At 40.1% G+C, this 26,911-nt stretch overlaps 1 protein-coding gene across 2 annotated transcripts in view; it reads right to left on the bottom strand.

Annotated features, from left to right (window-relative positions):
* The window catches only part of slc26a10 (solute carrier family 26 member 10), a 30,748-nt gene extending 4,177 nt beyond the window's left edge, over positions 1–26,571 (bottom strand). For both annotated transcript variants that reach the window (XM_031897175.1, XM_031897176.1), the window contains exons 1-13: positions 26,288–26,571; positions 21,883–21,993; positions 20,226–20,386; positions 18,947–19,111; positions 16,590–16,742; positions 14,750–14,832; positions 13,282–13,429; positions 13,002–13,115; positions 10,808–10,885; positions 7,249–7,344; positions 6,835–6,941; positions 5,173–5,242; positions 213–392 (exon numbers count right to left, since the gene is read on the bottom strand). In XM_031897175.1, coding sequence (XP_031753035.1) covers positions 213–392; positions 5,173–5,242; positions 6,835–6,941; positions 7,249–7,344; positions 10,808–10,885; positions 13,002–13,115; positions 13,282–13,429; positions 14,750–14,832; positions 16,590–16,742; positions 18,947–19,111; positions 20,226–20,386; positions 21,883–21,993; positions 26,288–26,552 — 1,731 coding nt within the window. In that variant the 5' untranslated portion in view covers positions 26,553–26,571. The remainder of the gene's footprint in view (positions 1–212; positions 393–5,172; positions 5,243–6,834; positions 6,942–7,248; positions 7,345–10,807; positions 10,886–13,001; positions 13,116–13,281; positions 13,430–14,749; positions 14,833–16,589; positions 16,743–18,946; positions 19,112–20,225; positions 20,387–21,882; positions 21,994–26,287) is intronic.
* Between the last annotated feature and the right edge of the window lie 340 nt (positions 26,572–26,911).

The raw sequence follows: 26,911 nt of genomic DNA, 5'->3' as shown, positions 1-26,911 counted from the left end.
ATGCCCTTATTGCCCTATTTTAACAAGTCTTGCTCAAATCTTTCTATAGTTCTACAACATATGGAAGGGTAAAAGGGTGCCCAAATCTGCACTATTCCACCCCCATCCTTGGGGGGTACATTAGCTGAACACATACAAATATGAGTTGTTGATTTACAAACATTTTTTGATGCCATGGCAATGCTAATAATTATCTGAATAAGTCATTTTACCACAACTGAGATGTCCATCTTCCTGGCCTGCTCCAAAACAAGTAATGCCTTCTCCCTCTTTCTTATCTTCTCCTGTGTCAGTCCCACAATGCGACTGACTGCATCCTTGAAGATGTCCCTATTGCCATAGTAAATAGGGGAGTTGTAGGACAGTATCTTCAAGCCTGGGATTTCATAGCACTGGGATATACATGAGGTAGAGAAAGGCAGATTGTTTTGGTTAGACATGCTACTTTTGTTATAAACAGTCAAGGGATGGGACATTATAACAGTATGTTAGGTTCTCAGTTAGTTTCCCTTGCTTTTAGAATCAGAACAAATAAATCTTGTTGTGTGTGAATAAGATGTGATTTGTATTAATATATCACTATCTCTTTAAATAAGGATTGCACCCAATAAAGCTGTTGACTACCTGAGGGGATCACAACATACCTGTAACTTAATGAGATCTAGTGTATAAACACTAAACTTGGTTTTCTTTGCTGTGTTTTTTGTAAAACAAACTTACAGGTAGAAATGTTTTCACAAGATACGGACCATTTACTAAGTAATGCAAAGTGCACTTTTAACCAGAATTAAACATACTTTTCCAGAATTCAAGTGTAAAGTTGCCTACAGTCAGGTGCAAAATTATTCACCAAATATTGGAGTTGGAAAGATTTGTACTTGTTAATTAATTAGTGACAAGTAGGTAAGTATACCTCCCAACATTTTAGAAATGAAACGCCACTTACATTGTGGCCACTGCTGCTTGTCCCAGCAGGGAGTGATTAACCTCTATTGCTGGGCATGGGAGTGTGGCAGGGAGTATTGTAGCTCAGGCACTTTGTCTACTGGGCTATTCAGACGGTACTATGCTCAGGTATTGGGATTGCTGGGTCCCATGTGATTGGTGCTTTAGCCCGCCAGACGGGGGCCCACACAAACAGAGGTTATAAAAGTCACTCACCCTGGGCAACCTACGCAGCCTGGTCAGCACTGGGTGAGGGACTTCCCATCCCACCCACCACCTTTTTGATGATTAAAAAAATAAAGAAATGGTGTGTAAATGTTGGTTCTGGTTCCTGTAATTCTGAATTATAGATAAATAAAAAGCTGTGGCCTTTCTCCACAGTCTGATGTCGGTAACTGAGTTATGATTCATCTATTGCAGCATAATTATTATTGTAGAAGTCATGTACGTGCATGTATATGTTTGGTACTCTCAAATACATGCCTACTACTCCCATGATTAACATGCTATTTTTGAGAAAAAAAACCCTCTGCAAATTGTAAAGGACACTAAGGGGCACATTTACTAATCCACGAACGCCGAAAGCGTCCGAATGCGTTTTTTCGTAATGATCGGTATTTTGTGCGTCTTTTTTGTCGTCGTTACTTTTTCTGCAACTTTTTCGTCGCCGGCGTGAAAATTTCGGATTGGTTTTTCTGCCATTTACAATTGCTCAATCCGAAAAAATCGCGACGGCGATGAAAAATTGCGAAAAATACGATAAAGTCGTGACGGCGACGAAAAAGTCACGCAAAATACGAAAAAAACGTGACCGCAGCTAAATAATCGCAAAATTTTCGTTTCCAATCCGATTTTTTCCCATTTGGGATTCGGATTCGAGGATTAGTAAATGTGCCCCTAAGGGTCTGAGGTCTGACAGCATTGTAGAAGTAGTGGGGGATCTACGGCCAACTGCCAACTTGCCGATAGTGCGGGACATTTGACAGTTGGTGCAGGACTGTGGGCAGCCAGCTTAAAATTTGGACTGTCCTGGGCAATGTGGGACATTTAGGAGGTATTGGTAAGGGAAGGAGCAGAATGAAAAAGGCACATAGATGTACATTTACAATGGTCTTTAGTTGTGTGTAATTCCCCTGGGTTTATAGGTGCAGCATGCAAAGAGGGCCCTGGATTAACTGTCTGCTCAAGCAGGGTCAAACTAGACAACTAAGATACCAGGATAAACATTTGTGGCCCAAGGTTCTTTAACACCCTTGGCAGTTATGGTTCTCTCAATATACCCCATGTCTTTTAAGCAATTGCATTTGCATGGCCCAGGCAGCCCCAGGTAGGGTAGCCTGCTGTGTCCTCAAATGTGTTGGGAGAGGTACAGAGCAGAGGGCATGTGATATCTTACATGTGATATCTAACACTGATAGCTTAATTACGCACTGCAGGCTGTGGGCCTCCTAGAGACCTGACCTGCCACTACTAGGCAACTAGCATAACTAATAATGTACAAAGGGCACATTAGTATGGATATGGATTTACATGAGTATATATGGCGGGGGGGGGTAAAGAAAATTCTCTGGTGGCCCAAAAGTGTCCCAGTCACTGTGGTTACTGCAGCTGTGCCTTGTTTCTTGTGCCTTTTGCACAAAAGGATGACTAGTAATTGTAAATGAGTCCTGTTCTAAATCATCAAAGAAATTACTGATTTTCCCTGCAACTGCTTTATTTTACCCAGTTACCTAAGCAGTCGATGGCGCTGCTCTGTAGGTGCCCTGTAGTTGTGTTGTCATATATAAAAATACCAACTCTAGTTGGAAATGGTGTCTGCCTGAGGCAAGTGTGTATTCTTCCATACTGCGGACTAGTAAGATCAGTGTATTGATTTGTTTTTATTATTCACCGATCATACCCTTTTTTCATCATGCATTGGTGCAATGAATAGGGCATGTGCTTCCTATTTTAATTTTGAAATATATTGTTTGTTGTTTCTTCTTTTAAACAGGACTAAATTTAAAAATGAACTAAAGCCACATTCTACGTTCTGCTCCCAAAGATCAAAGTCAACTAAACCGAGGGGCTAATTTATATGGAGGTTTCTACATGGCTGCTTTTTTTTTCTTTTTCTTTTTTGCTGTTTTGGAACCAGGAAGTAGAATGACTTTAGTTAAATTTTCAAGTATTGCTGTGTTTAAAGCAAGAAATAACAAAAATCATAGATATCTTGCAGTTAAAAGAATATGCAAAATGAATGTTCAGCAAAAGCCCTACTCATTGCATCAACATTTAAAAAGGGGGTATAGTATCCCTTTAAGTAAGCACAAAAAATTTGTACATGTCAATCTTTGATGAGGGGTAGGTGAAAGAAAAGGTACCTGCTGAACACCCCCCCACACCATGGTGCCCTATGGAGGTGCCTCTTCTGCCTACCCCAAGGCAAAAATTTTGGGGAGGGGGGGCAAAGTCATGAAGCAAAAACAACCTGTTTCCAAGACTGAGCCTGTATACAACGAGGTGGCAAATTTGTTGGAAATCAATTTATTGGCCAAGCTCATAAAGTTGCTCACAACTTATGTAACTATGGGGGCTGTGTAAGTAGAGAGTATAAACCATGGAAATCTGCTGCACGCAATGCTGGGAACATTTTTTGCCCGTATGCACTTTGCACACCGCCTAATTACTAAATACCACATCCATTTCCCAAAACATTCCGCAGACCTGCCAGTATCATTACTACAGAAAATGGAAAATGAGCATATTAACCACAGACATAAAAGTATAAATAAATAAATAATGGGCATTTTAACCCCAGACGTGCCGGTGAAATAACTTTGAAAAATAATCAGTCAGCATATAGGTTATAGGTTAAAAGGCTTTCTGAGACTTTGTGAGTTGCATCCAGTGATCCATTTGGAGCTCAGTGGTAGAGCAACTGACTATTAAAGATAGCAAAATCCAAAGGGTGCTGATTCAATCCCGGCTCGTTGGTGATCCCTTTCCTTTTTTTTTCTCCCTGCCTCCCTGGCTAACAAAAAAATGCTTGATGCCAATGTTATTAATAGGGAGGAAAGAAAAAAATATAGGAAGGCTGGTATTTCTTTTCCAGAATTGTTGCCAACCCGGGCCCTTACACGTGTTGATCCAGGGACTGGTCCAATTGCCATCTTGGAGTCAGGAAGGAATTTTTTCCCCTCTGCGGCAAATTAGAGAGGCTCCAGATGGGGTTTTTGCCTTCCTCTGGATCAACTAGTAGTTAGGCAGGTTATATATAGGCATTATGGTTGAATGTGATGGACATACGTCTTTTTTCGACCTAACTTACTATGTTACTATGTTATTTCAGGTACACGTTGTGAGGAGTTTGCAGTAACATAGTTTCCCTTTAGAAAGACAGATGTAATGTAATGGCCCAGCAACAATATTTTGACAAGATAAAACTCCAAACAACTCTTAAACTCCAAAGGTCAGAAGAGAAAAATAGGGAGGTGGTAATTAGAACTGGGTACCAGAGAAAAAACTTGTAAGTAAGTAAGTTGATTTTCGCAGCTCAGCCTGCAGTCCAGGATTCTTATTGAAAAGTCCCTCATTTCATTTTGATCTCCTGCACTGAACGCCAAAAAGATACGTTTCTCAAACTTAATTAGATAAGTAGCTTTTGACAGAGAGCCCAGAATACTTAACTCCTGCACTGAGATACAACTGTAACTAATAAGCTAAACAGGTTTCTTGGGGAAACAGAGACTTGCAGCTTAAAGGGAAATTTCAGCATTATTATCAAAACTGTAATAACACATAAAACAAGACCTCAAAACCCCCAGAAATGTGTTCAAACTTTACATAACCTGGCAAATTTAGTAAAATGGAAGTGGTATTTAGTGGGCGTGGTCATAAAAATGTAGCATTTCTTTTTGTCCCACTTTTCAAATGTTGGGAGGTATGCTTATGGCCAATAACCATTTAAAAAAGTTCTTCTGTACCATTTCAGTAGTGCTACCTAATGCTCATATGTTCTGAGATTTGAATAAATACTGCTTCCCATATGCTATTTACCTACTTTTTCTATTTTACTGTAAACATCTATTTTCTTTTACAGATCCTAAACACAATACTGATTGTGGTTAATACTGACTGTGGTGGAACATTAATGCTCTCTACATCCGTACAATGCTAATTAAGCTAAGAGAGCTATAGGACTGCATTGCTCTATTAATGACTATAAAACTGTAGTGCAATTCTTACCTTATCATTTTGCTCAACTGGCCTGTATATCTCAGTACTGACCGCTCTTCCCATAACTGTACATTGCGCCCTATAATATACATAAACTGGATTGTTTAATTAAAACCACCTCCATGGACAATAGAGGTAACACATGGTCAACAACAGATTACATTCATATACAGATGCAAAAGATAAACAGTAAGGTTACAGGATCATGTCAAAATTAAAGACATATCTAGAAAACTCATATAAAAGTTGCCCACATTTGGGGGAGAAAAAATGCCCATTGACTTTAATGTATTTGGAGTAAGAAAAATAAAGTTGCGTGGAAGAAATGTCACTTGTGTAAGAATTTTCATATATAAAAGCTGACGATTGACTTCAATACGTTTCACGATTTTTTAAGCAGTTTCGCAATTTTTTCAGGGAAACGAAATGTGACAGATTCACTTATACAGTGTATAACTGAAGAAAGAAAGGTTAGAGAACTAGGCAAAGTGAAGTGGACGTGAATTCCAAATATAGGTGCAGCTTAGAGTGGTCTTTATGTGGCATGTGAAGAGGTTATAAGACTGTATACAGAGAAGTTAGGAAAATGCCTAGGTGGTTAATATACCCTTTAATTATTGCTCCCCAAGCATCAGAGTGGGGATAGCTCAGGAGGAATGGCATATATTGCATGGTCAGCCAAATGGAATCAGAAAAAAAAAATAAGCATAGCAAGAGGAAGAGCAGAACTGCATATAACTTTAATAAAGTGTGTGTGATTGTGTGGTTATGTTAAGGGATACTACTAAGGACACAAGGTATGGGATCTGTTATCTGGAAACCAGTTATCCAGTAAGCTCTGAATTATGGGAAGGCTGTCTCCCATAGACTCCATTTTAATTAAATAATACAACATTTTTAATATGATTCCCTTTTTCTCTGTAATAATAAAACAGTACCTGTACTTGATCCCAACTAAGATATAATTATTCCTTACTGGGGGCAAAACAATCCTATTGGGTGTCATTAATGTTTAACTTATTTTTAGTAAACATAGGGGTTATGTAATAAAAGGCACTAAATTTGCCCACAAGCAGTGACCCATAGAAACCAATCCGCAGACAGAATTTACTGGTCACCTGTTTAAAAGCAAACATCTTGCTTTCTGGATAACAGGTTCCATACCTGTAGCTGCAAACAGGAAATGTTAGGACTGCACATTGGTGCTTAGTGCAAGTACACAGAAGTGTAGGGAGAATGTTTGGGTTCAAGCCCCTTTTATGAATAGCATCAACATGCACACAAATGATATCCTTAACAAGCAATTTTCCAGAACCTACAATACATAAAGTGACTGATCTACTCTCTCTTGTAAGGGTTGTAGATTTGCAGCACAGACCACTAATGCATTTCATAGAAAACACGTCATTTCAAAACAATTCAACAAACTCCGTAAAAACCTTTTCCCTGTATACTGTATAATAAAAGGCACTATGTTTGCCCAAGAGCAGTAACCAATAGCATCCAATAAGATGATTGCTTCTAAACAGGTGGGCAGTAAATGCTTCCTGATGATTGGTTGTTACGGGTTACTGCTCTTTTGCAAACTTAGTGCCTTTTATTACATGACCCCCCCAAATCTCATCAATGGCATGAATAATAATACGTCTCATGGTAACACTGGACCCCTACCTCTGTGTTCGACATACAACAGTCATCATTGAGAATACGACTCCCACAGCCAGGCCCACCTCCACATTGAGAACGACAACAGCCATCCAAGTCACTACCCACACTGACTGGAACAGAAGAGAATATCATTATAGGCCACATGCTGCAAGGAACCAGTAGGACTTCTATACTGTGTGACAGAGGAATTAGTTCCATAGGTTTCTGTATGCACAGAGATGGCTAGGCTATAACATTGAAACACCATAGAAAATGCTCAACAAGACTGTTGTTCATTTCCTATATTATTCCACAGAGAAGATTATTCGGTGTTTCACAAAGAAAGTAATAATAACACATATATGCATATTATACACGCTACATTAATATAAATGATATAAGGATATCCATCATAAACTGTTAAAAAAAAGGACTCACAAAATCAGTTTTGCTGATTTTCCACAGCTCTGGCAGCTCTCGGAACTGAAGGAACATTTGTCTGAGGCTGACGACATTTATACAGGCCAGCACTGCCTATGGATAAAAGGAGACAAAAAGGATCTTGTTTCTTAAAAATGGCACTGATAAATTATTACTATTTGCTCAGATCACTTTAACTCACTTACTGTATTGCTAGTGGCACAGAACTTCCAATGCCACCTTACTTGGCTTTGCATAGATTATTGCAAGTTAAATTCAAATTATAAGCCCCACACATGGCCATCTCAAATATTATTGGGGGTTTGGGCTGCTGTACTACTTTCTACTGCCAGAAGCTCGGCGGGGAAACCTTTGAGCCTTTGATCCTTTGATCCTGTGCGTGATTTTGGAAACCTTCCATAAGACTCAATGGCACTTTGCAGCTCCAACCTGGCCCAAGGAAAGTCACCCATAGGGCTCAATGGCACTCTGCAGCTCCAACCCGGCCCAAGGAAAGTCTCCCATAGGGCTCAATGGCACTCTGCAGCTCCAACCTGGCCCAAGGAAAGTCTCCCATAGGGCTCAATGGCACTCTGCAGCTCCAACCTGGCCCAAGGAAAGTCTCCCATAGGGCTCAATGGCACTCTGCAGCTCCAACCTGGCCCAAGGAAAGTCTCCCATAGGGCTCAACGGCACTCTGCAGCTCCAACCCGGCCCAAGGAAAGTCTCCCATAGGGCTCAATGGCACTCTGCAGCTCCAACCTGGCCCAAGGAAAGTCTCCCATAGGGCTCAATGGCACTCTGCAGCTCCAACCTGGCCCAAGGAAAGTCTCCCATAGGGCTCAATGGCACTCTGCAGCTCCAACCTGGCCCAAGGAAAGTCTCCCATAGGGACTCAATGGCACTCTGTAGCTCCACCTGGCCAAGGAAAGCTCCCATAGGGCTCAATGGCACTCTGAGCTCCAACCGGCCAAGGAAAGTCTCCCATAGGCTCAATGGCACTCTGCAGCTCCAACCCGGCCCAAGGAAAGTCTCCCATAGGGCTCAATGGCACTCTGCAGCTCCAACCCGGCCCAAGGAAAGTCTCCCATAGGGCTCAATGGCACTCTGCAGCTCCAACCCGGCCCAAGGAAAGTCTCCCATAGGGCTCAATGGCACTCTGCAGCTCCAACCCGGCCCAAGGAAAGTCTCCCATAGGGCTCAATGGCACTCTGCAGCTCCAACCCGGCCCAAGGAAAGTCTCCCATAGGGCTCAATGGCACTCTGCAGCTCCAACCCGGCCCAAGGAAAGTCTCCCATAGGGCTCAATGGCACTCTGCAGCTCCAACCCGGCCCAAGGAAAGTCTCCCATAGGGCTCAATGGCACTCTGCAGCTCCAACCCGGCCCAAGGAAAGTCTCCCATAGGGCTCAATGGCACTCTGCAGCTCCAACCCGGCCCAAGGAAAGTCTCCCATAGGGCTCAATGGCACTCTGCAGCTCCAACCCGGCCCAAGGAAAGTCTCCCATAGGGCTCAATGGCACTCTGCAGCTCCAACCCGGCCAAGGAAGTCTCCCATAGGCTCATGGCACTCTGCAGCTCCAACCGGCCAAGGAAAGTCTCCCATAGGGCTCAATGGCACTCTGCAGCTCCAACCCGGCCCAAGGAAAGTCTCCCATAGGGCTCAATGGCACTCTGCAGCTCCAACCCGGCCCAAGGAAAGTCTCCCATAGGGCTCAATGGCACTCTGCAGCTCCAACCCGGCCCAAGGAAAGTCTCCCATAGGGCTCAATGGCACTCTGCAGCTCCAACCCGGCCCAAGGAAAGTCTCCCATAGGGCTCAATGGCACTCTGCAGCTCCAACCCGGCCCAAGGAAAGTCTCCCATAGGGCTCAATGGCACTCTGCAGCTCCAACCTGGCCCAAGGAAAGTCTCCCATAGGGCTCAATGGCACTCTGCAGCTCCAACCCGGCCCAAGGAAAGTCTCCCATAGGGCTCAATGGCACTCTGCAGCTCCAACCTGGCCCAAGGAAAGTCTCCCATAGGGCTCAATGGCACTCTGCAGCTCCAACCTGGCCCAAGGATAGTCACGATACCAAAGCAGAAAGTACGCACAGTGCGACCAAATACAAATTTTTTGTATTTCATACCTGTCTTAAATGTGCCCCCAAATATACAACTCTAATAACGCTACAGACTTTTATTTATCTACTGTCACTTTATAGCATGTCCTAAAATTATTTTCATATTTGTGTAAAGTGGAATTCAAGAAAACATCTTTTAGCTAAAATGATTTGGTTAGCATATAATAGGGGTTCAATGTAGAGGAAAACATTGACTTGGCACAAGCAGATGACACAACAGTCATCAAAAGGAAAAAACAGCGATGCGTTCCCTTGTGGTGCTTTATAAATAAAGTTATACATACATACATACATACAACCTTATGGGTCCCTACATCAGTTTAGGTTGACGTTCAAATTCAGTGAATACAAGCTTCTTCAGGAAATATATCCAGTGGCCACTAGATGTCAGCATTGGTATTCAATGGATGAATAAGAGCAAAAGAATCAAGATAATGTTCACTCCGAAACGCATGCGGATTCACTAAAAGGGTGTGTTCATTTGATGGGTATTACTATTTTATGCAGAGTGCAGAGCGGTGAGATTGCAGAGACTTTAATAGCTTTTAAGTACACACTTAACACCTTTAACGCTTCATCATGCGTTCTATTCGCTAATTAACGCAAATGCGATATTTAGAAATGACTTTGATGAATCGGTGCATGCTTTTTAATGAATATTAAGCGTTAGAAGTGAATCATAACGCTTATCGCATAGTTTTTTTCATCATCCTCGCTGAGTGAATCGATACGCATGCTATAAATTTTTTTTAAGTACACTTTGGATCAGATTTATCAGAGTTTAGAGCTTTATACATTAAAACTCACCTATATTCTGTTCATTCCTATGGGATGATTTTTAGAAGCATCAATGGGTAAAGGTTAGAACTCATCATTTTATGAATACACTTCTAAAAATCCCATAGTAATGAAAAGAACCTGGGTGAGTTTTAATGTATTAAGCTCTAAACTCACTTTTTGATAAATCTGCCCCTTTATGTACAAAAAATACACTCTGTATGCAAGAATACATTTTTGGACACAACATGGATTCTTTTTGGTGTATATATTTAATTGGGGCCCACTACACTGGTTAATATATATATAAATGAATTAAATAAAAAAATAAATAAAATAAATTATTTTTTTATCAGTCTATATGGCCACAATTACATATGTACCCTGAAAGAAATACAATTTCTATCTAAAAAAAATGTTTGGTGGATATTCTTAAATACAGAATTTATTTTTTGTAAATAAAACAACCAATGTACCCCATTTTCATTCCAAAATTGATTACCTATGGGGAGTAAAGTGTTACATATTTTTGCTACCACACAATTTAAAGTGCTCTACTAAAACAGCAATGCTGACTTAACTTAGCTTTTGACTTATTTGCAAGTAAGACCTGCAGAAAAATGGCCCAATAATTTGTATGTATAATCACGTGCCATATTAAACCAGCAACTCACCAACCTTTGGCAAGTAGTTAAAGAGAGGTCCAATCCAAATCAGTACAATCAGGACCACACCACTGGTGAAGAAGCCTGACAGCTGTAAAAGGAAGAAGGAATTACTGTTGTTTCTTTAGGTTCATTAGAAGCTAGGCTAATCATGCATGCCCTCATCCTATCCCGACTTGACTATTGTAACCTGCTGCTAACCGGCCTCCCTAACTCCAATCTTTCCCCCCTACAGTCTATATTAAACACTGCTGCCAGAATTTTCTCCTCTCATCCAGGAGAGTTCAGGCCCTTCCCCTGCTAAAGTCCTTATTGTGGCTTCCTATTAAACAAAGAATAGTGTCTCCTTCTCCTAACCTTCAAAGCCCCCCATTCCTCTGCTCCTCACTACATCTCTTCCCTGGTGTCTCCGTATGTTCCTGGCCGACTCCTTCGTTCCTTGCAGAGCAACCGTTTGGTTGCGCCCCCCACTACTACTGCAGTTTCCCGCCTTAAACCTTTCTGCCTTGCTGCCCCTTACATCTGAAATGCCCTCCCCGATTTCCTCCGGAGAGAATCCTCCCTCAGTCTTTTTAAAACTAAACTTACAGACTACATTTTGGAGCACTCGCCCAGCACCTGATCTGGGAACTGGCACTTATATTTTAATGCCACCCACTGTGACCTACAGCACTTACATTTGCCCATTTGTGTCTGTTAGTTACCCTCCCATATAGATTGTAAGCTCTACGGGGCAGGGACCTCCTTCATCTTGTGTTTTGGACTCTTATTGCAACTGCACCTTGTATTTATTTGTATTTATTGTTGTACTTTGTATTTATCCATTATCTTTAACCCCCTGTTTGTATTAATGTATTCTACTGTACAGCGCTGCGTACATAAGTAGCGCTTTATAAATAAAGATATACATACATACATACATACAAGTAAACGTAGACTCACAGGGAGCCCAGTAACTTTTGGCTGTCAGTTTCAAGAATTTGCACATGCACTAATACTAATGAAAACTGACTGGTTAAAAAGAGTCTAACCCATTGTGGCACTACTTCCAACCAATTCTCATACAACATGAAATGGGCTAATTGAAAAAAAAAGCCAAAACATTTGTATGGAAATCTGTTATGGTTTTTTGCCCACAAAGCAAAATCCTAAGAATTCCAGTGTACTTGCACCCCCACAATATTTTGGTCAGTCAGGAGGGGCCCCAGAGGGGGTGTGTAGTAGTGTAGTGGGCCGCACACACCCAAGTCCAACTCTGGTGGCAGCTAGTGGAGACTGAAATATTTTTTCTTTTCCCATGAGGCAAGTTGAGAACCTTACAGCACTTTACCAGGGGCAGCAAAATGCCTCTGCTAATAACTTTAAGTTAAATTTGTGTGCTTCAGTTTGAAATGTAGAAAGCACATATACACTCTGGCAATTCAGCACCCCCCCCCCCCCCCCCAGTGGTGGTAAGAGTAGGGGGCAGGAGGGTCAGAAGCCCCACCAGTGCCAGAAAAATTGAAATGGGGCATCAGGGGTAGGGGGACTTTACTTGAGTACAATAGAACATTAACTGCCTATAGACAATGGGAACCCTGTATTTAACGCCTGGTCAGGGCACGTGTAAGGTATAAGGGCAAGGGCACACAAACTGTAGATCCGCTTTCATTTTTCATGTCTACCCATGTATCTACCATCACTAAATGAATCCTTGTGGGTCATGGTCTGATCTGACAACTTGGATGGGGTTGAAACTATCTTATAGAATTGGACTGCTCTTAGAGCAATGGTACCAGTATGCTTAAGGCTGATAAAAAATCTGTTGATTTTTTTAGAGTTGCGGACCCTGGAGATACAATTTGTGTTTTCTCCTCCTATGTCTTGGCTAACAAAATGTGTACAGTACGAGTAAGAGTCATTCATTCATATATAGATTGTAAGCTCTACGGGGCAGGGACCTCCATCATCTTGTGTTCTTGACTCTTATTGCAACTGTACCTTGTATTTATTTGTATTTATTGTTGCACTTTGTATTTATCTATTATCTTTAACCCCCTGTTTGTATTAATGTATTCTACTGTACAGCGCTGCGTACATAAGTAGCACTTTATAAATAAAGATATACATACATTCAGGTAATAAATAAAGGTTTATTGACTTTGTGCATTTATTACTAAAATGATACCAATGCATATTGCAAGATTTTACCATATTGAAATCCTCACCTGGGTGTGCCCTCCTGCACTTTCAAGAATGTTAGTTGTAGCCAAAGTTGCTGAGCTGGGAAAGCAGGTAAACAAAGAAGAAACAATATTGGATATCCCATGGGCCAAGAGTTCCTGGGGGAAAAAAACATCCAAATTCCTATTGGTATTTATAGAATTAAAATAACAATTACATCTGTGTATCCTCCCATTAGAGCCCTCCTTGTTGGATACTAACTCCTGCTCTAGCAGTAGCAATACCATTTATTCTAGACGTGGGGAATACTCAGACAGTACTTGCCTGGTTTGGGTCAATGCTGTATCTGTGCTTTTCTGCATAGATCATGGCAAGCGAGACAGACACTGCGTAACCCACAAATGTTATGGCTATGGTGTCTCCAACAACCTTGGGGATGACTTTCAGTGATGGCAGTTTTGGAGCTGGAAAACTATAAAGAGATATGTATGTATTAATGAGGAACACAGAAGGGAGATATTATACAAGTTGAAATCACATGACTGATATTAATTATGTCTATTAGGCAGCTGTATGTACGTTTCAAGAAAAGTGCATTCATTTTTTATGTACATCTACATTAGACTTATCATTAAACCAAGTCAGTGCATTATACCATTCTACCAGCAGTTCTTCACATACTTTTTTTACAAAATTAACTTATCCATTTGTTACATATCATAACAATGCAATGCTACCGCTGACTGGCTGAGGTGGAAGGCAGCATACAGGAAGAAATGATTTGGGGAAATAAACTGGGGAAGATGCTTGGAATTGAAATCTGCCATCCTTCAGTGTACTGTACATCATGAGCTCCCAGACTGTGGGCCTGCCCTTCACTGTGGTGTCTCTGGCAGTGAATAAGTTAACCCTTTCTGAAGGAAAGTTAGGTCCTTGGTGGGACAGATTAAGGCATGGAACCCGTTATTATTATTATTAATAATAATAATAACATTTATTTATAAAGCGCCAACATATTCCGCAGCGCTGTACAATAAGTGGGTTTCATACATTGGACATACAGAGTAACATATAAGCAACCAATAAACGTTACAAGAGGTGAAGAGGGCCCTGCCCAAAAGAGCTTACAGTCTACAAGGAGAGACGGTTAAGACACAAGGTGTGGGAATGTGAGAGGTGGGGCACAGGGTATTGCTTTTAGCAGCACACTGAGGTTATGTTAAATTAAATGAGGGTAAGCTTCTCTAAATAAATGTGTTTTTAAAGATCTCTTGAAGGCAGAGAGATTGGAAGAAAGTCGGACAGATTGTGGGAGCGAATTCCAGAAAAGCCCTTGCAAAGTCTTGAATGCGAGTGTGTGAGGAGGGAATGAGAGAGGAGTTGGGAGCTCTGAGTTGAGATTAGAGGAAAGATAGATCTGAGTATAATTAGCATAGAGGTGGTACTGAAAGACAAAAGAATGGATTAATTTGCCAAGTAAAGGAAGTATAGAGAGAAAATAGTAAGGGGCCCAGGACAGAGCCTTGAGGAACCCGATGGTAAGAGGCAGGGGAGAAGATGACGTTATCCAGATTGTATCCAGAATGCTTGGGACATAGCTTTGCCTTAATTTGGAGCTTTCTGGATAACAGCTTTCTGGATAATGGATTTTATACCTGTACCCAGCCCGGCTCTTCATAAATGAGTCCCAGTGTTCTTATACAGATGCTATGAGGTATGGGGGTTGCTAAGATATTTCCCACATGCACATATGTCCATGTAAGTTACGGCTGCTAAAACTTAAAATTCTTACCCCGCTGGTATGCTGCCTACAATCTGAACATTGTATCGGCTATCCAGAGATGAAGCAAAGGTGACCCCTGTAGCAACCAGAACCTAAAAATTGATTTACAAAGCCTGGCATTAATAATAAAATAGACATGCATTGTTTCTCTTATACATGTATTGGATCTGTTATCCAGAATGCTCAGGACCTGGGGTTTTCCGGATAAGGGATTTTTCTGTAATTTGGATCGCCATAACTTAAATCTGCTAAACATCATTTAAATATTGAATAAACCCAATAGGCTTGTTCTGCCCCCAATAAGGGGTAATTATATCTTAGTTGGGATCAAATACAAGATACTGCTTTATTATTACAGAGAAAAAGGAAATCATTTATTAAAAATAGAATGATTTGCTTATTATGGAGTCTATGGAAGATGGCCTTTCCGTAATTTGGAACTTTCTGGATAACGGGTTTCCGGATAAGGGATCCCATACCTGTACATCGATTTAATAAATCTTTATTTAGTTTCAAAATCATATTTAACCCATCATTTTTGATGGGTCTTCAAGCTCAAAATAAAAATGTTGGGTTTTTTTTTCCGCTTGATTGAAAATCCAAATGCATGATTTTAGCACAAAAAAATTTGAATTGCAGAAAAACATTAGAATATAAACGTTGATAAATTAGCCGCTTAGTGTCCTCATTGTAGAAAAATAAACTGTATCAGGTAGTTATCAGTCAATAAGCAATCTTATGTCCTTTTAAACTGGTAACTGAACAATATAATGGGCTTTAGTGAAGAAGCAGTGGAAACAGAGGCTCAGACTTCAATAAAACACACTGCAGTACGAATTATATCAACTAAATCTCCTTTAAAATGAGTATGAATAAGTATGAATGAAATTAGCCAGAGTTATAGCAAGGACTCAGATAGACCAAAAGGTATTTCCAAATATTTCCCTGACATACCAATATAAAGCCAAAAATTGTAATAAAAAGGAGCCCTAACAAAAGAAACTGTATCTCAGTAATAACATGCAGTCTAGTTAGATTTGAAGTGTTTACTAGTGATGAGCACATTTTTTTTCTCCAGGCATGGGTTTGCAGCAAAAATCAGCATTTAGCCATCAGCAAATTCTTTCACAAAACTGCAGCAAAAATTCACCACAAAAAAAAAAATTACTGAGAGAAAAAGCATATTGACTTTAATGAGGTTAGAAAAAAAGTTGTGTATGTACAAATTTGCACGGTAGGAGTGAGAAAAACATTCATTGACTTGAATGCATTTGGCATGAGAAAAAAATCCAATTGACTAATGCTTTTGGATTGAGAAAATTTTTTAAGACAAAACGACTACTGACTTCAATGCATTTTGCTAGTTTTTCATTGTTTTGCTAATTTTTCAGCAGTTTCATGAATTTTTCAGGAAACCGAAACAGGACCGATTCGCTCATCACTAGTGTTTACACTTGATATGATTTGTTCATGTGTCATTCTATGTCCACAGACGTTCAGGGCTGAATCGTCAGCCCTGAAGGCAGATCTTGCTCAGACGCCCGATCGAAATCTTTTAACCCACCCGATCGGCGAGTCGTCCGATATCCGCAGTCTTCTGCGATATCAGTAGCCTCACCGACTTGCCATACACGCACCGAATATCGTACAAAACGAAGTTTTGTACAATATCATTGGTACGTGTATGGCCAGCTTAAGGATCATGGATGAATCATAATTGTCTAGTTCATTAGTAAATCAATTCCTATATAAAATATCACTAAACATACTGTAGCCTTATACTGTATACTGTAGTCTCTAAAAGAATGGGAGCTCCTAACTTGTAATAACATAAAGTATTGAACCTTACCATAACAATTTCCCCAGGGATCGGAGTTCTTAGCTTGGTCCGAAATCGTGCATTAAGTTCCTTTATTGGAATGAGTACTATTAGGCAAAGGATGGATATTACTAGTTCTGCCACATTTGTCATGGGTAAAGACTGGACAACTGACACTAATGTCTAAACAAGAAAAAAAAAGTTATTGCAGGATATTGGCTATTATACATGTATTTACTAAAGAAATACTGGTGCAAGGATATATTTTAACTCATATACAACAAACCCTTGTTTGTTAAATTATTGTTCCCCTGTTTGTTATAAATAAATTTAAAAGGACTTCACTTGGTGGCACTATAGCAATAAATGATGATGATAAAGACTACAGTTGATTCCGTATGTAGTACAGAGATACAGAGATAGTTCATTCAGCCTAATTGATTCTGTATTTAGTATTGAGGTACAGAAGTTGCTCATTCGGCCCAGCATTGCCACCTTTCTTTTGCTCAAGCTCCAGGCAGGGGATCAGTGCAGTGACATCACGGGGTGGGTGACATCGGGGGGGGGGGGGGGGGGGGGGGCTACTTTTCCCCCCCCTGGAAAAGTAGCAAAAAAAACCTTACTTTCTGCACTGTCTCCTCAAGCCCGTTTTTGCTGTGCTCCGATTGGATCTTTCTTCTTGTGGATTCTCCAATCAGAGCACAGCTTCCTTGACAGACAGTAAAATTGACCAATCAGAGCACAGATGCACACAGGGATCGGGAGATTTTGCAAACTGGAAACAAATGAAGACTGAAAAGAAGAATCTGCAGCTGTAACTTTACCTGAGAACCAACTCTCAACTTTTGCTGCAGATTTCATCCCACAGGCACTATACACAGGTACTATACACAGGCACTATACACAGGTACTATACACAGGTACTATACACAGGCACTATACACAGGTACTATACCCAGGTACTATACCCAGGCACTATACCCAGGCACTATACCCAGGTACTATACCCAGGCACTATACCCAGGCACTATACCCAGGTACTATACCCAGGTACTATACCCAGGTACTATACCCAGGCACTATACCCAGGCACTATACGCAGGCACTATACCCAGGCACTATACCCAGGCACTATACCCAGGCACTATACCCAGGCACTATACACAGGTACTATACCCAGGCACTATACCCAGGCACTATACGCAGGCACTATACCCAGGCACTATACGCAGGCACTATACGCAGGTACTATACGCAGGTACTATACCCAGGCACTATACACAGGCACTATACACAGGTACTATACCCAGGTACTATACCCAGGCACTATACGCAGGCACTATAAACAGGTACTATACCCAGGTACTATACCCAGGCACTATACACAGGTACTATACCCAGGTACTATACACAGGCACTATAAACAGGTACTATACCCAGGTACTATACACAGGCACTATACACAGGTACTATACCCAGGTACTATACCCAGGTACTATACACAGGCACTATACACAGGTACTATACCCAGGTACTATACACAGGCCTCTGTTCTGCCTCTATACAGATTTCAAATGGGGGCCAAAAATATTGCTCTGTGAGGCTACAATTTTATTATTATTATAATTTTGTATTACTTATTTTTCCAAGTAGGCCCCTTAACTATTCATATTCCCATCTCTTGTTTAAACCACTACCTGGTTGCTAGGGTAAATAAGACCCTAGCAACCAGATAGCTGCTGAAATACCAAATGGAGAGCTGCTGAACAAAAAGCTAAATAACTGAAAAACCATTAAAAATAAAAGTGAATTTGAATGCGAACTAGCCCTGATCACAAACACAAATGTTTGCAGATCCCCTCACAGAAATGCGCGTATAAATACTTTAACATACTAAACATTTTAGGGTAAAAACAAAAAAGCCCCCCCCGCACTTTTGTACAGTATCCCTGGGAGTCAGTGGGAACGGCAAGAGGTAGTTGGGAGGTTAACTTTTTACGCCAGCAGCGAATCCACTAAGTGTCACATTAGCTGTAGGTCAGTCTGTGTATGGGCCATCTTTAGCCTCCCCTAGTATCATCCTGCAAAAAAAAAATATATATTTATATATATATATATATATATATATTTGTCTGTTGCAGGATGATACTAGCTTACTTGCCCCCCCTTGGAAAATTTTCTGCGGACGCCCATGGTCAGAAGCATTATCAGAATCTTTTCATTTAATAACCTGTTATTTTATTACTTTGGCGCCATACAAAGCAAGATGTTGTGTCGGATAGGTTTGTTCTGAATCATCCAGTAAGAAATCTTTGAAAGAATACCAATAGCTGTTTTTTCAGGATTTTATTGTTCAAAATATGCAGTGGGTATTGTCCTTGACTTACCTTAAAAATGGTGAAAGATCCAGTGAAGCGTGGGAGGGGTAGACCCAGCATGTTCTGAATCTGGGAAATGGTGACATGAAAAGCAGCAGCATTGGTAAAGGCTTTCACTATGGGCTCAGAGAGATACGTGGAGAGAAAGCCGAGCTGCAGCACAAACATTGCTACCTGCAAAAACAGAGGTTGGAGATGCAAGGTATTTATCATTGTACAACAGAAGGAGCTGCATAGAAATTCTTGTTAACATGCTCACTGGTAACATATACAATTTGCCAGATTTTAGGTGTAAATATTAATATGTAAGGAGCCATCTCAGTGCATTGTGGCTGATCCTGTGCTTTTAGGAGGAGCCAACACTGCGCAATGCACAATTAGGGGGGATTTATCAATGTTCAAGTTTGAATTTTTTTCATGATTCTAGTTTTTTTGGGGCTACAAAAAGACCCTCAAATTTGTGTTATGGTTCAAAAACTCAAATATCTGGTATTTATTAAGTCCAAAAAACTGGAGAAACCTGGCTGGAGTTGTCCCAGGTAAGACAAGCCATATTTTCAAACTCGAATTTAAGGTATTCAAGTTTTTTATTCACATAAGTTTTACTTATTAACAACTAAGCGATCATTCCATATGTTAGGTTATTTGATCTAGAAAAACAAACTTGAATTCTCAAACTCGAAAACTGATAAATAAGCCCATTATTGTTTCTCCTACTCAGTGTCTTTCCCAAGACTTAAGCATGACCCTTCGCTCTCAAAAGCCTCTTGATGAGGTGGGGTTTGGTGAGAAGATATTTATGATAGTACAATATAAAGGCCACTGGGTGTGGACATTATTAGAATTTCTCTGTGTTTGTTTTGCAGTAAAAAAAGCACTCCTAGAGAGGAGGTTAGGAGAAAAAACATGGTTCTCCAGCAGTGCAGAGCTACAGCAGAGTTTGTATGAAACCAACTTTGCCATCTCTACATTGGCTGCTAGACTGGAGGGTGTGTTTGGTAACCTGAGTTGAGAAGAACTGAGCATGCTCAGTGAGCTAAGAGCCAAAGTCAGTTCCTAAGGGAGGTTACAGGAGGAGAAGGAATTGTAAGTGATTAAGGGGATGCTGCAGCCTTACTTTTAACCTTTGGACAAAAGGAGTGGCAGGTAAAGATTTCAAAGAGGCTGTTTACTGATTACATTTTTTGTGGGGGTTTACACATCCTTCAAATAAATAGGCAAGAATTGAAATTAAAGCGAGAGAAACATCCACAACCTACAACAGTACAAGAGCAACATCTGTACTTACCATTATGACGCCTATAAGAAAAGCAATAGCAGCAGCCATTCCTATGCGTTGAGCATATATATCTGACTGCTCTTCACTTGTGAGATTTCTATCCAAAGGATTCTGGGGCAGATGTTCATCAATCACAGAGCCAGTCATTAGACTCAGCACAGCAAAGGTACCTAGAGATACAAAATTACACAATGATACAGCTTATAATACAATTCTGGCACTAGCAATATTGTGCAGCTCTACAGGGTCGGACTGGGTTGTACAGGGCCGACCAGGGCTACCACCCCAGGGGCCCTGCACCACCCAAGGTATCTCTGCTGCGTCCTCCAAGGAGGGAGCGGCGAAAAGCAGTGAATGGTGGGGGCAGGGGTGATGTGCCAGGAGAGGGGTAGAGGAGGAAGAGCCGGGCCAAGTAGTATCGCCTTGGGTGCAAATACTATTTGGCCTGCCTCTGACAGGAAGGTTAATGGGCAACTGATAAAACTGACCTCTGTATGTAAATATTTTAGGAATGTATAATGTAAGTACAACTTTGGCAGGGACCGATGTAATTAATATATATTCTCTGTAGAGAGCAGTGGAATATATAGGCTAAATAAATAGGGGAGAATAATAATAATGACATGGATAATATCATTTACACTACTTGTGGCCAGCCAGAAAAACAGTGGTGGCTTAGGATAGGAGCATGGCATGCATAAAAGTTTGGTGAAAATAAAGCCAATGGAAATATAAAAATATATTTAGAATTTTCAATAATTCCATTAGACAAATCCAAACCAATAATAAAAATTAAATGTATAGTTGCCCTTTGAGAGAAAAGTAATATTATTGTTTTTATGCATTGGTGACCCTGAGTCTAGATGAACACATCTGTTTCGTTTTACAGATGAATTAGCAAAACTTTGGAAAGATTTGCAAAATGCTGAATTTGATGTGCGGCAAAAAAATTGTTTTTGATGCATGTCCTTTTTTTGACGTGAATGTCAATTTTTTTCCATTTTTCCGCTAATGGCGAAAAGCAAATTTACCGCTAATCCATGCTTAGCAAAAAATTTCGCTCATCACTACCCGAGTTGAAACAATAATTTACTATAACAATCCAATATCTTTTGTACCATAACTGTATAGAATTAAATGCTGTATTGTTCACATCAGTGTACACAACTTTTGTCACTGGGGTATGCTGGTCAGAAATTGCTTTTATATAAGAACATAGCTTCTTGAAATGCTATTTCTACTTCTTATATTAGATTACAGAAACAGTGGCTATTTATTTATTATTTACATAGATAGAACCACCATGTTTCTATCAGGAGCCAAATAATGGCCTGTAAGCTTTTGGAGTGTGGGAGCAAATCCACATAGACACAGGGAGAACATAAAAACTAAATAATGGTAAACCCAACTTTGTAACAGGTTTAGCCCCTTCGTTCACCTGCCATTTGGTAAACAGACAAATAGAGGGGACTGCACCACAGAATAAATATAAAGCAATGCATCTGCTCGTGCCTAGTGATGTTTTCTCCAGGAACTGAACTTTTTGGCAAAGTAAAAATGGGACAGATGTGCTCATCGCTACTCCTGACCATAGAAAACCTTTGCAAGGCTGTATTTAATGCATTTACATTACAAGGACTTGCATTACAAGTTACTTGCATCTCACCGGTAGAAACATGATGTCCAGTTCCAAGGAGCATATAAAGTACAACAGGGAAGAAGGAGGTGTAAAGACCATGAACTGGTGCCACTGAAGTCAAAAGGGCAAATGCCATGCCTAAAAGACAATAAACGTTGATTTAAACATTGTGATTCATTTCCAGTGCCATGCAAAATGTTTTTTGTAGACTAATATTGTAAATAATATTGTAAATATTATGTATGACCGGTTCAGAGAGATGTTACAGGATTTGTTTGACATACTGTAGATGGTCTAGTCTTCCTGGTGTAGTGGAAAGTATTTCTCTGCCATGGTTTATTTTCCAAGAGCAGTGGAGGGTTGGTTCTCTGAAGACATTCTGCTCTAGTTACCTACATTCAGTCAGGGGCTCTCAAACTGTTGGACTGGCCCTCAAAGCGGACCAAAAGTAACTGGCCCAGCCTGGAGGGATGAGATTTTATGGGTGAAGGTTTATTTGCATTACATGATATTTCTAGAAACCCATGTTGAAATACATGTTAAAGACCTATTTGGTTTATAGATAGATATAAATAGATAGACAGACAGATCTGTAACCTTGATATAAGGTAATGGGGCTTTCAGCAAATGTTGCAATGCAAGATTTGTCCTTTTGATCAAACTCTAAAGGATGGGAAAGCACAAAACTGTGGTAGACTTTACCCATTTATAGTAACCCATATTAATCAATAAAAATGTAGATCTTAGTTTAACTGCAGTTCCCTGACCTTAGCTAACTGCTGACTAGGTACTATGGACATGTTACCTATAATGCTACAACTTCTAAAAGAGCCCAGTGCGCACACTAGCAAATTTAACATGCATTTCTGAAACACTGGGATTTCTCATCATTATGCACAACGTGTCTGCTTTAACTAATTTGCACTGTGAACACTGGCGGTATGTATATGCAGTTGTTTGTACTGGAGATGTATTGCTACATGCATGTTTTCATTATATGACAACATTTTCTCGCTTTTGCACCATGGTGTGGTACATTTGCCGGGATGTGCAATGGGCTATTCTAGAAGTTGTATTTTCTTCCATTTTGGTCATAATTCACCTAAAGAAAACAGTCTGTGCCTTTGCACCCATAATAATGTGTGTATATAATTCTAATATAGAATATGAAAAAGTAAATTTCTGTATAAGAGCGCTCCTATAAGAGTTTGTCATATTGTGTTACCTATAAGGCTATAAGTCTATTACTGTAAACTTCACATCATACTACTATATTACTTGAAAAACTGCAACCACTTATTGTGTTTCCAAAAGAAAATTATTAACTTATACTTATACTTAAATAATATATTTATTCATGAAAAAAATATTTCAGTTCTACCATTTACCTGCAGATTGTTTAAACAAGTTTCTGGGCTCTCTAGTTTCACCACTCAGCTGCTAAACTGCCAGCTTAGGGTATGATGAATACAAATTGGTCCAAATTGTTGCTAATTCTAGAGAAAAAATATTATTTTGCCCACAATTTCTTGTGTCACTATGACTGGGTGCTGGGTGAAATGGTGTCAAATAGGGCAAAATAATTAGCAATTAGTAATTATCAACATTTTGTGAGCTCCTATTGCAAGGATCTTATCATACGTATGTCTAAAGCTAAAGTGGGAAGCAATGGAACCAACCTATTCAGCCAACTGCCAACTTCAATAATGTCATCAATGACATGACAAGGGGACTCCTCACTTGACCCTTCGCCTTGAGGCACCCCACTGAACCCCCTTGTTACATACTTTAATGAAACACCATGAGACAGAGGTGGAGAAAATGGCCACAGCATTTATTCACATTTTATCAAATAAATAGGACCATGCCAGCCTAACCAAAGGCAATATTCTAAAGCCAGAATTCCATAAGAGGTCACTACTATGCTCTGCCGTTCCTCGCTGAAGACTTGAATGAGTATTAGACTGCCGCTACCTACAGAGAGGGTGGCCCCAAACTCTGCTACCAGCAGGAGCTGCATTACCAACCATGAGAGAAGTTCAGCAGCCCTGCTGCCGGTCCTGAATCTGCAGTGTCTCGATGGTAGGAAATCCAAGCAGGCTGTCACCTAGCACAAGCAGTAGTAGTGTCTGTATCTATCAATCCACTGTGCAGTCAAAGAAGAGAACCTCCTTTCTCCCTCTGCTAAATTTACCATTGCAGTACTCTGCCAAGGTCCTACCGCTGCTGTGACAAATAACACTTAAAATATATTATCATATATCCACTGTTTTGATCCAGAAGAAGGCAAAAAACCCAACTTGAAGCTGGTGCCAATTATGCTTCAAGAGGCAAAAAATTCCTTCCTGACCCCCTTGGTGATCGGAAACATTCCCTGGATCAAGCAATCGTAGTTAACATGAATTAAATACAATGCTGACAGTATAAAGATACAGAAAGCACAATATAACAATGCATTCAGGAAAACATCCAAATTCAATTATTAATAGATAATATGGAAACAAAAAGAAGAGAAACTCCTGACATATCTCCTGCCTTAACTCTTTCCTTCTCACTTAATCACAGTTAAACCTAGTTCTGCCAATCTCTAAACATAACCAGTGTAATCTGGCTGCTGGTTATTCGGATCCCTTGTCATGCAGCCCCTGCGCTTATAGCTCCAGGGCTTTCCTTAAGTGAACTACAAGTTAATAAAAGACATGAGATTTGTTCTTCACAATGCTTCTTCACCCAATGCTTTTTTTAGCTCAGTAGTGGACAACGAAAAGTTTACTGGCAATAGTGAATTCTGAAAGATACTAGTGGAATACAATTGTTTTTTTAACTGTCAAAAAGTTACATCCATCAGCAGATCAGACCTTAATGGGAAGCACAAAGTATGCTACACAATAAGTTAGGTAAAAAATACTATGAATGACTTGAGTACTGCAAGTAGCATTGCACCTCTGACCAGGTGCAAAAATTGTATTTATTTAGGTCAGTGATAATGCTAGGGTGCAAGCTCCTATGCCAATTTAGGGGGAAATGGTACAACATCCATGCAGTGTGCTACTGTTGCACTGCATCTTGGGCAATTGCATCCAGTTCTGCAGAATTAACGCAAATGCAGTCCTAATGTCACATTTAACAGCAAAAATGACACTTGGCTGGAGAATACTTTCACCTAAAACAGTTTCCCTTATACAGGTATGGGATTCGTTATCCGGAAACCCATTATCCAGAAAGCTCATAAATACAGGAAGGCCATTTCCCATAGACTCCATTTTAATAAAATAATTCAGATTATTAGAAGTGATTTTCTTTTTCTAAATTTTTTGGTAGGCATAAGGTATGGAGATCCAAATGATAGAAATGTAGAAAACCCCAGGTCCCAAGCAATCTGGATAACAGGTCCCATACCTATACTAATTTTGATGATCAGAGAACATGAAACTGAATTTGTTAAGACGTATCTATCACCCATGGTATGTCAAGCATTAAGTATGAGACAGATATTATCTAATGTAATAACAAACCAAGGAAGAGCCCAGCACCGGGGGTCCTTACTAAATAGAGTAATATATATATATATATATATATATATACATATATGTATTTATTGTATTTATTTATTATATGACTTGTCCTCCCTGTGTGTAATTTTGTATTCTGTAAGACTGTACAGCGCTGCGTACCCTTGTGGCGCTTTATAAATAAAGTTATACATACATACAAATAGAGAGATAAATATCTAGTATAAATAAATCTAAAGCAACTGGACTTGTTAGGTTATCATTGAAGACATTTCACTACTCATCCGAGCAGCTTCTTCAGTTCAACTGACTGGTATGGGAAGTCCTCAGCATATATACTCTTCCACTAATCCAATCACAATAGAGATAAATACTTGATACTGTATTCACTTAACTACTGATCACATTTCCCTTGATGAAAATCTGTCACTGTTTAAAGCCCGAAACTATTCTTGTACTGGAAGAGATAATTGAACAATAACAAACAGCTTTATCTTTTCATAAATGTCCAAGGAATATGGACAGAGCAGAATGTGTCAAAACGGACATCACTTGGTAGTGCAGATGGTTGTACCACAGTAACTTACTAGAAAATTGGCATAAATGTAACTAGAAACAACAGTGCTGAATGATTATATAGATAGAGATCACCTTCTAAGGACAAATAACCTAGAGCTAGTTCTTGTAATATACCTCCTCCTAAATGTATTCAAATCTATTTACAAGAAAGGATATATTGTAGGTTTAGCTGCAAAAAAATGTGTTCATTTGCACTCACTAATGTAAAAATAAGCACATTGTTTTGCAGCCAGACCTGAAATGTGATAGTGTGGAATAAGGCTTCCTTTCCTGATTGTTATTAAATTCCTTGTAATTGTGCAAAATAAATAAATAAATAAAACCCAAACCAAATGACATACCTTGTGGGATGTGGACAATGCCCACCGTCAAGCCAGCAATCAGGTCCCCAAGCAGCCATTTCTTTAGTTTGTACCTGGGCAGCCAACTCAGAATTGGCACCCTGCGCTTCAGTAAATGGAGGAAGGCATGGGCAGAGCATGTACAGCTCCTTGCTATTCTGTCTCTTAAACTCAAGGGAGGCCTGGCTAGATCCTTAGGAGTGCCATAGGTCTTGTGAAACTGCTCTTCCGTGTAGATGCTCCTGCACACTGCCAGTGTGCTCATGCTGAGTGCAGCAATGTAACCTGAGACCACTGGGCATGAAGGCAAGGGAAATCCTTATATATTTCTCTAATCTCTTTTTTCTTCCTGCTTGGGTCAGTGGGCCAATCGTAAGTGTGTCTGTGCTGGTAATATCCTCCCCGAAAACATCCTTTATTAACCACTTATGTTAAAAGGAAACATGGGCAGAAAAAAAACTCTTCTGTTAAAAGTCACAGGGCTCTAAAAAAAGGGGCTTAAAAGCTGTAGGAAAGCAAAACCCAGGGACCAAGATCATTTTTAGCCATTTTTATTGATACTATTATTTTATTTTTCCCCAAATTATACACTCCCACCCAGGTAAACTTGTACTCAACTTTTAC

This window comes from Xenopus tropicalis, chromosome 2, assembly GCF_000004195.4.
Source record: "Xenopus tropicalis strain Nigerian chromosome 2, UCB_Xtro_10.0, whole genome shotgun sequence".
NCBI classification, from domain to species: Eukaryota; Metazoa; Chordata; class Amphibia; order Anura; family Pipidae; genus Xenopus; species Xenopus tropicalis.
This window is presented reverse-complemented; position numbering and strand designations above follow the sequence as displayed.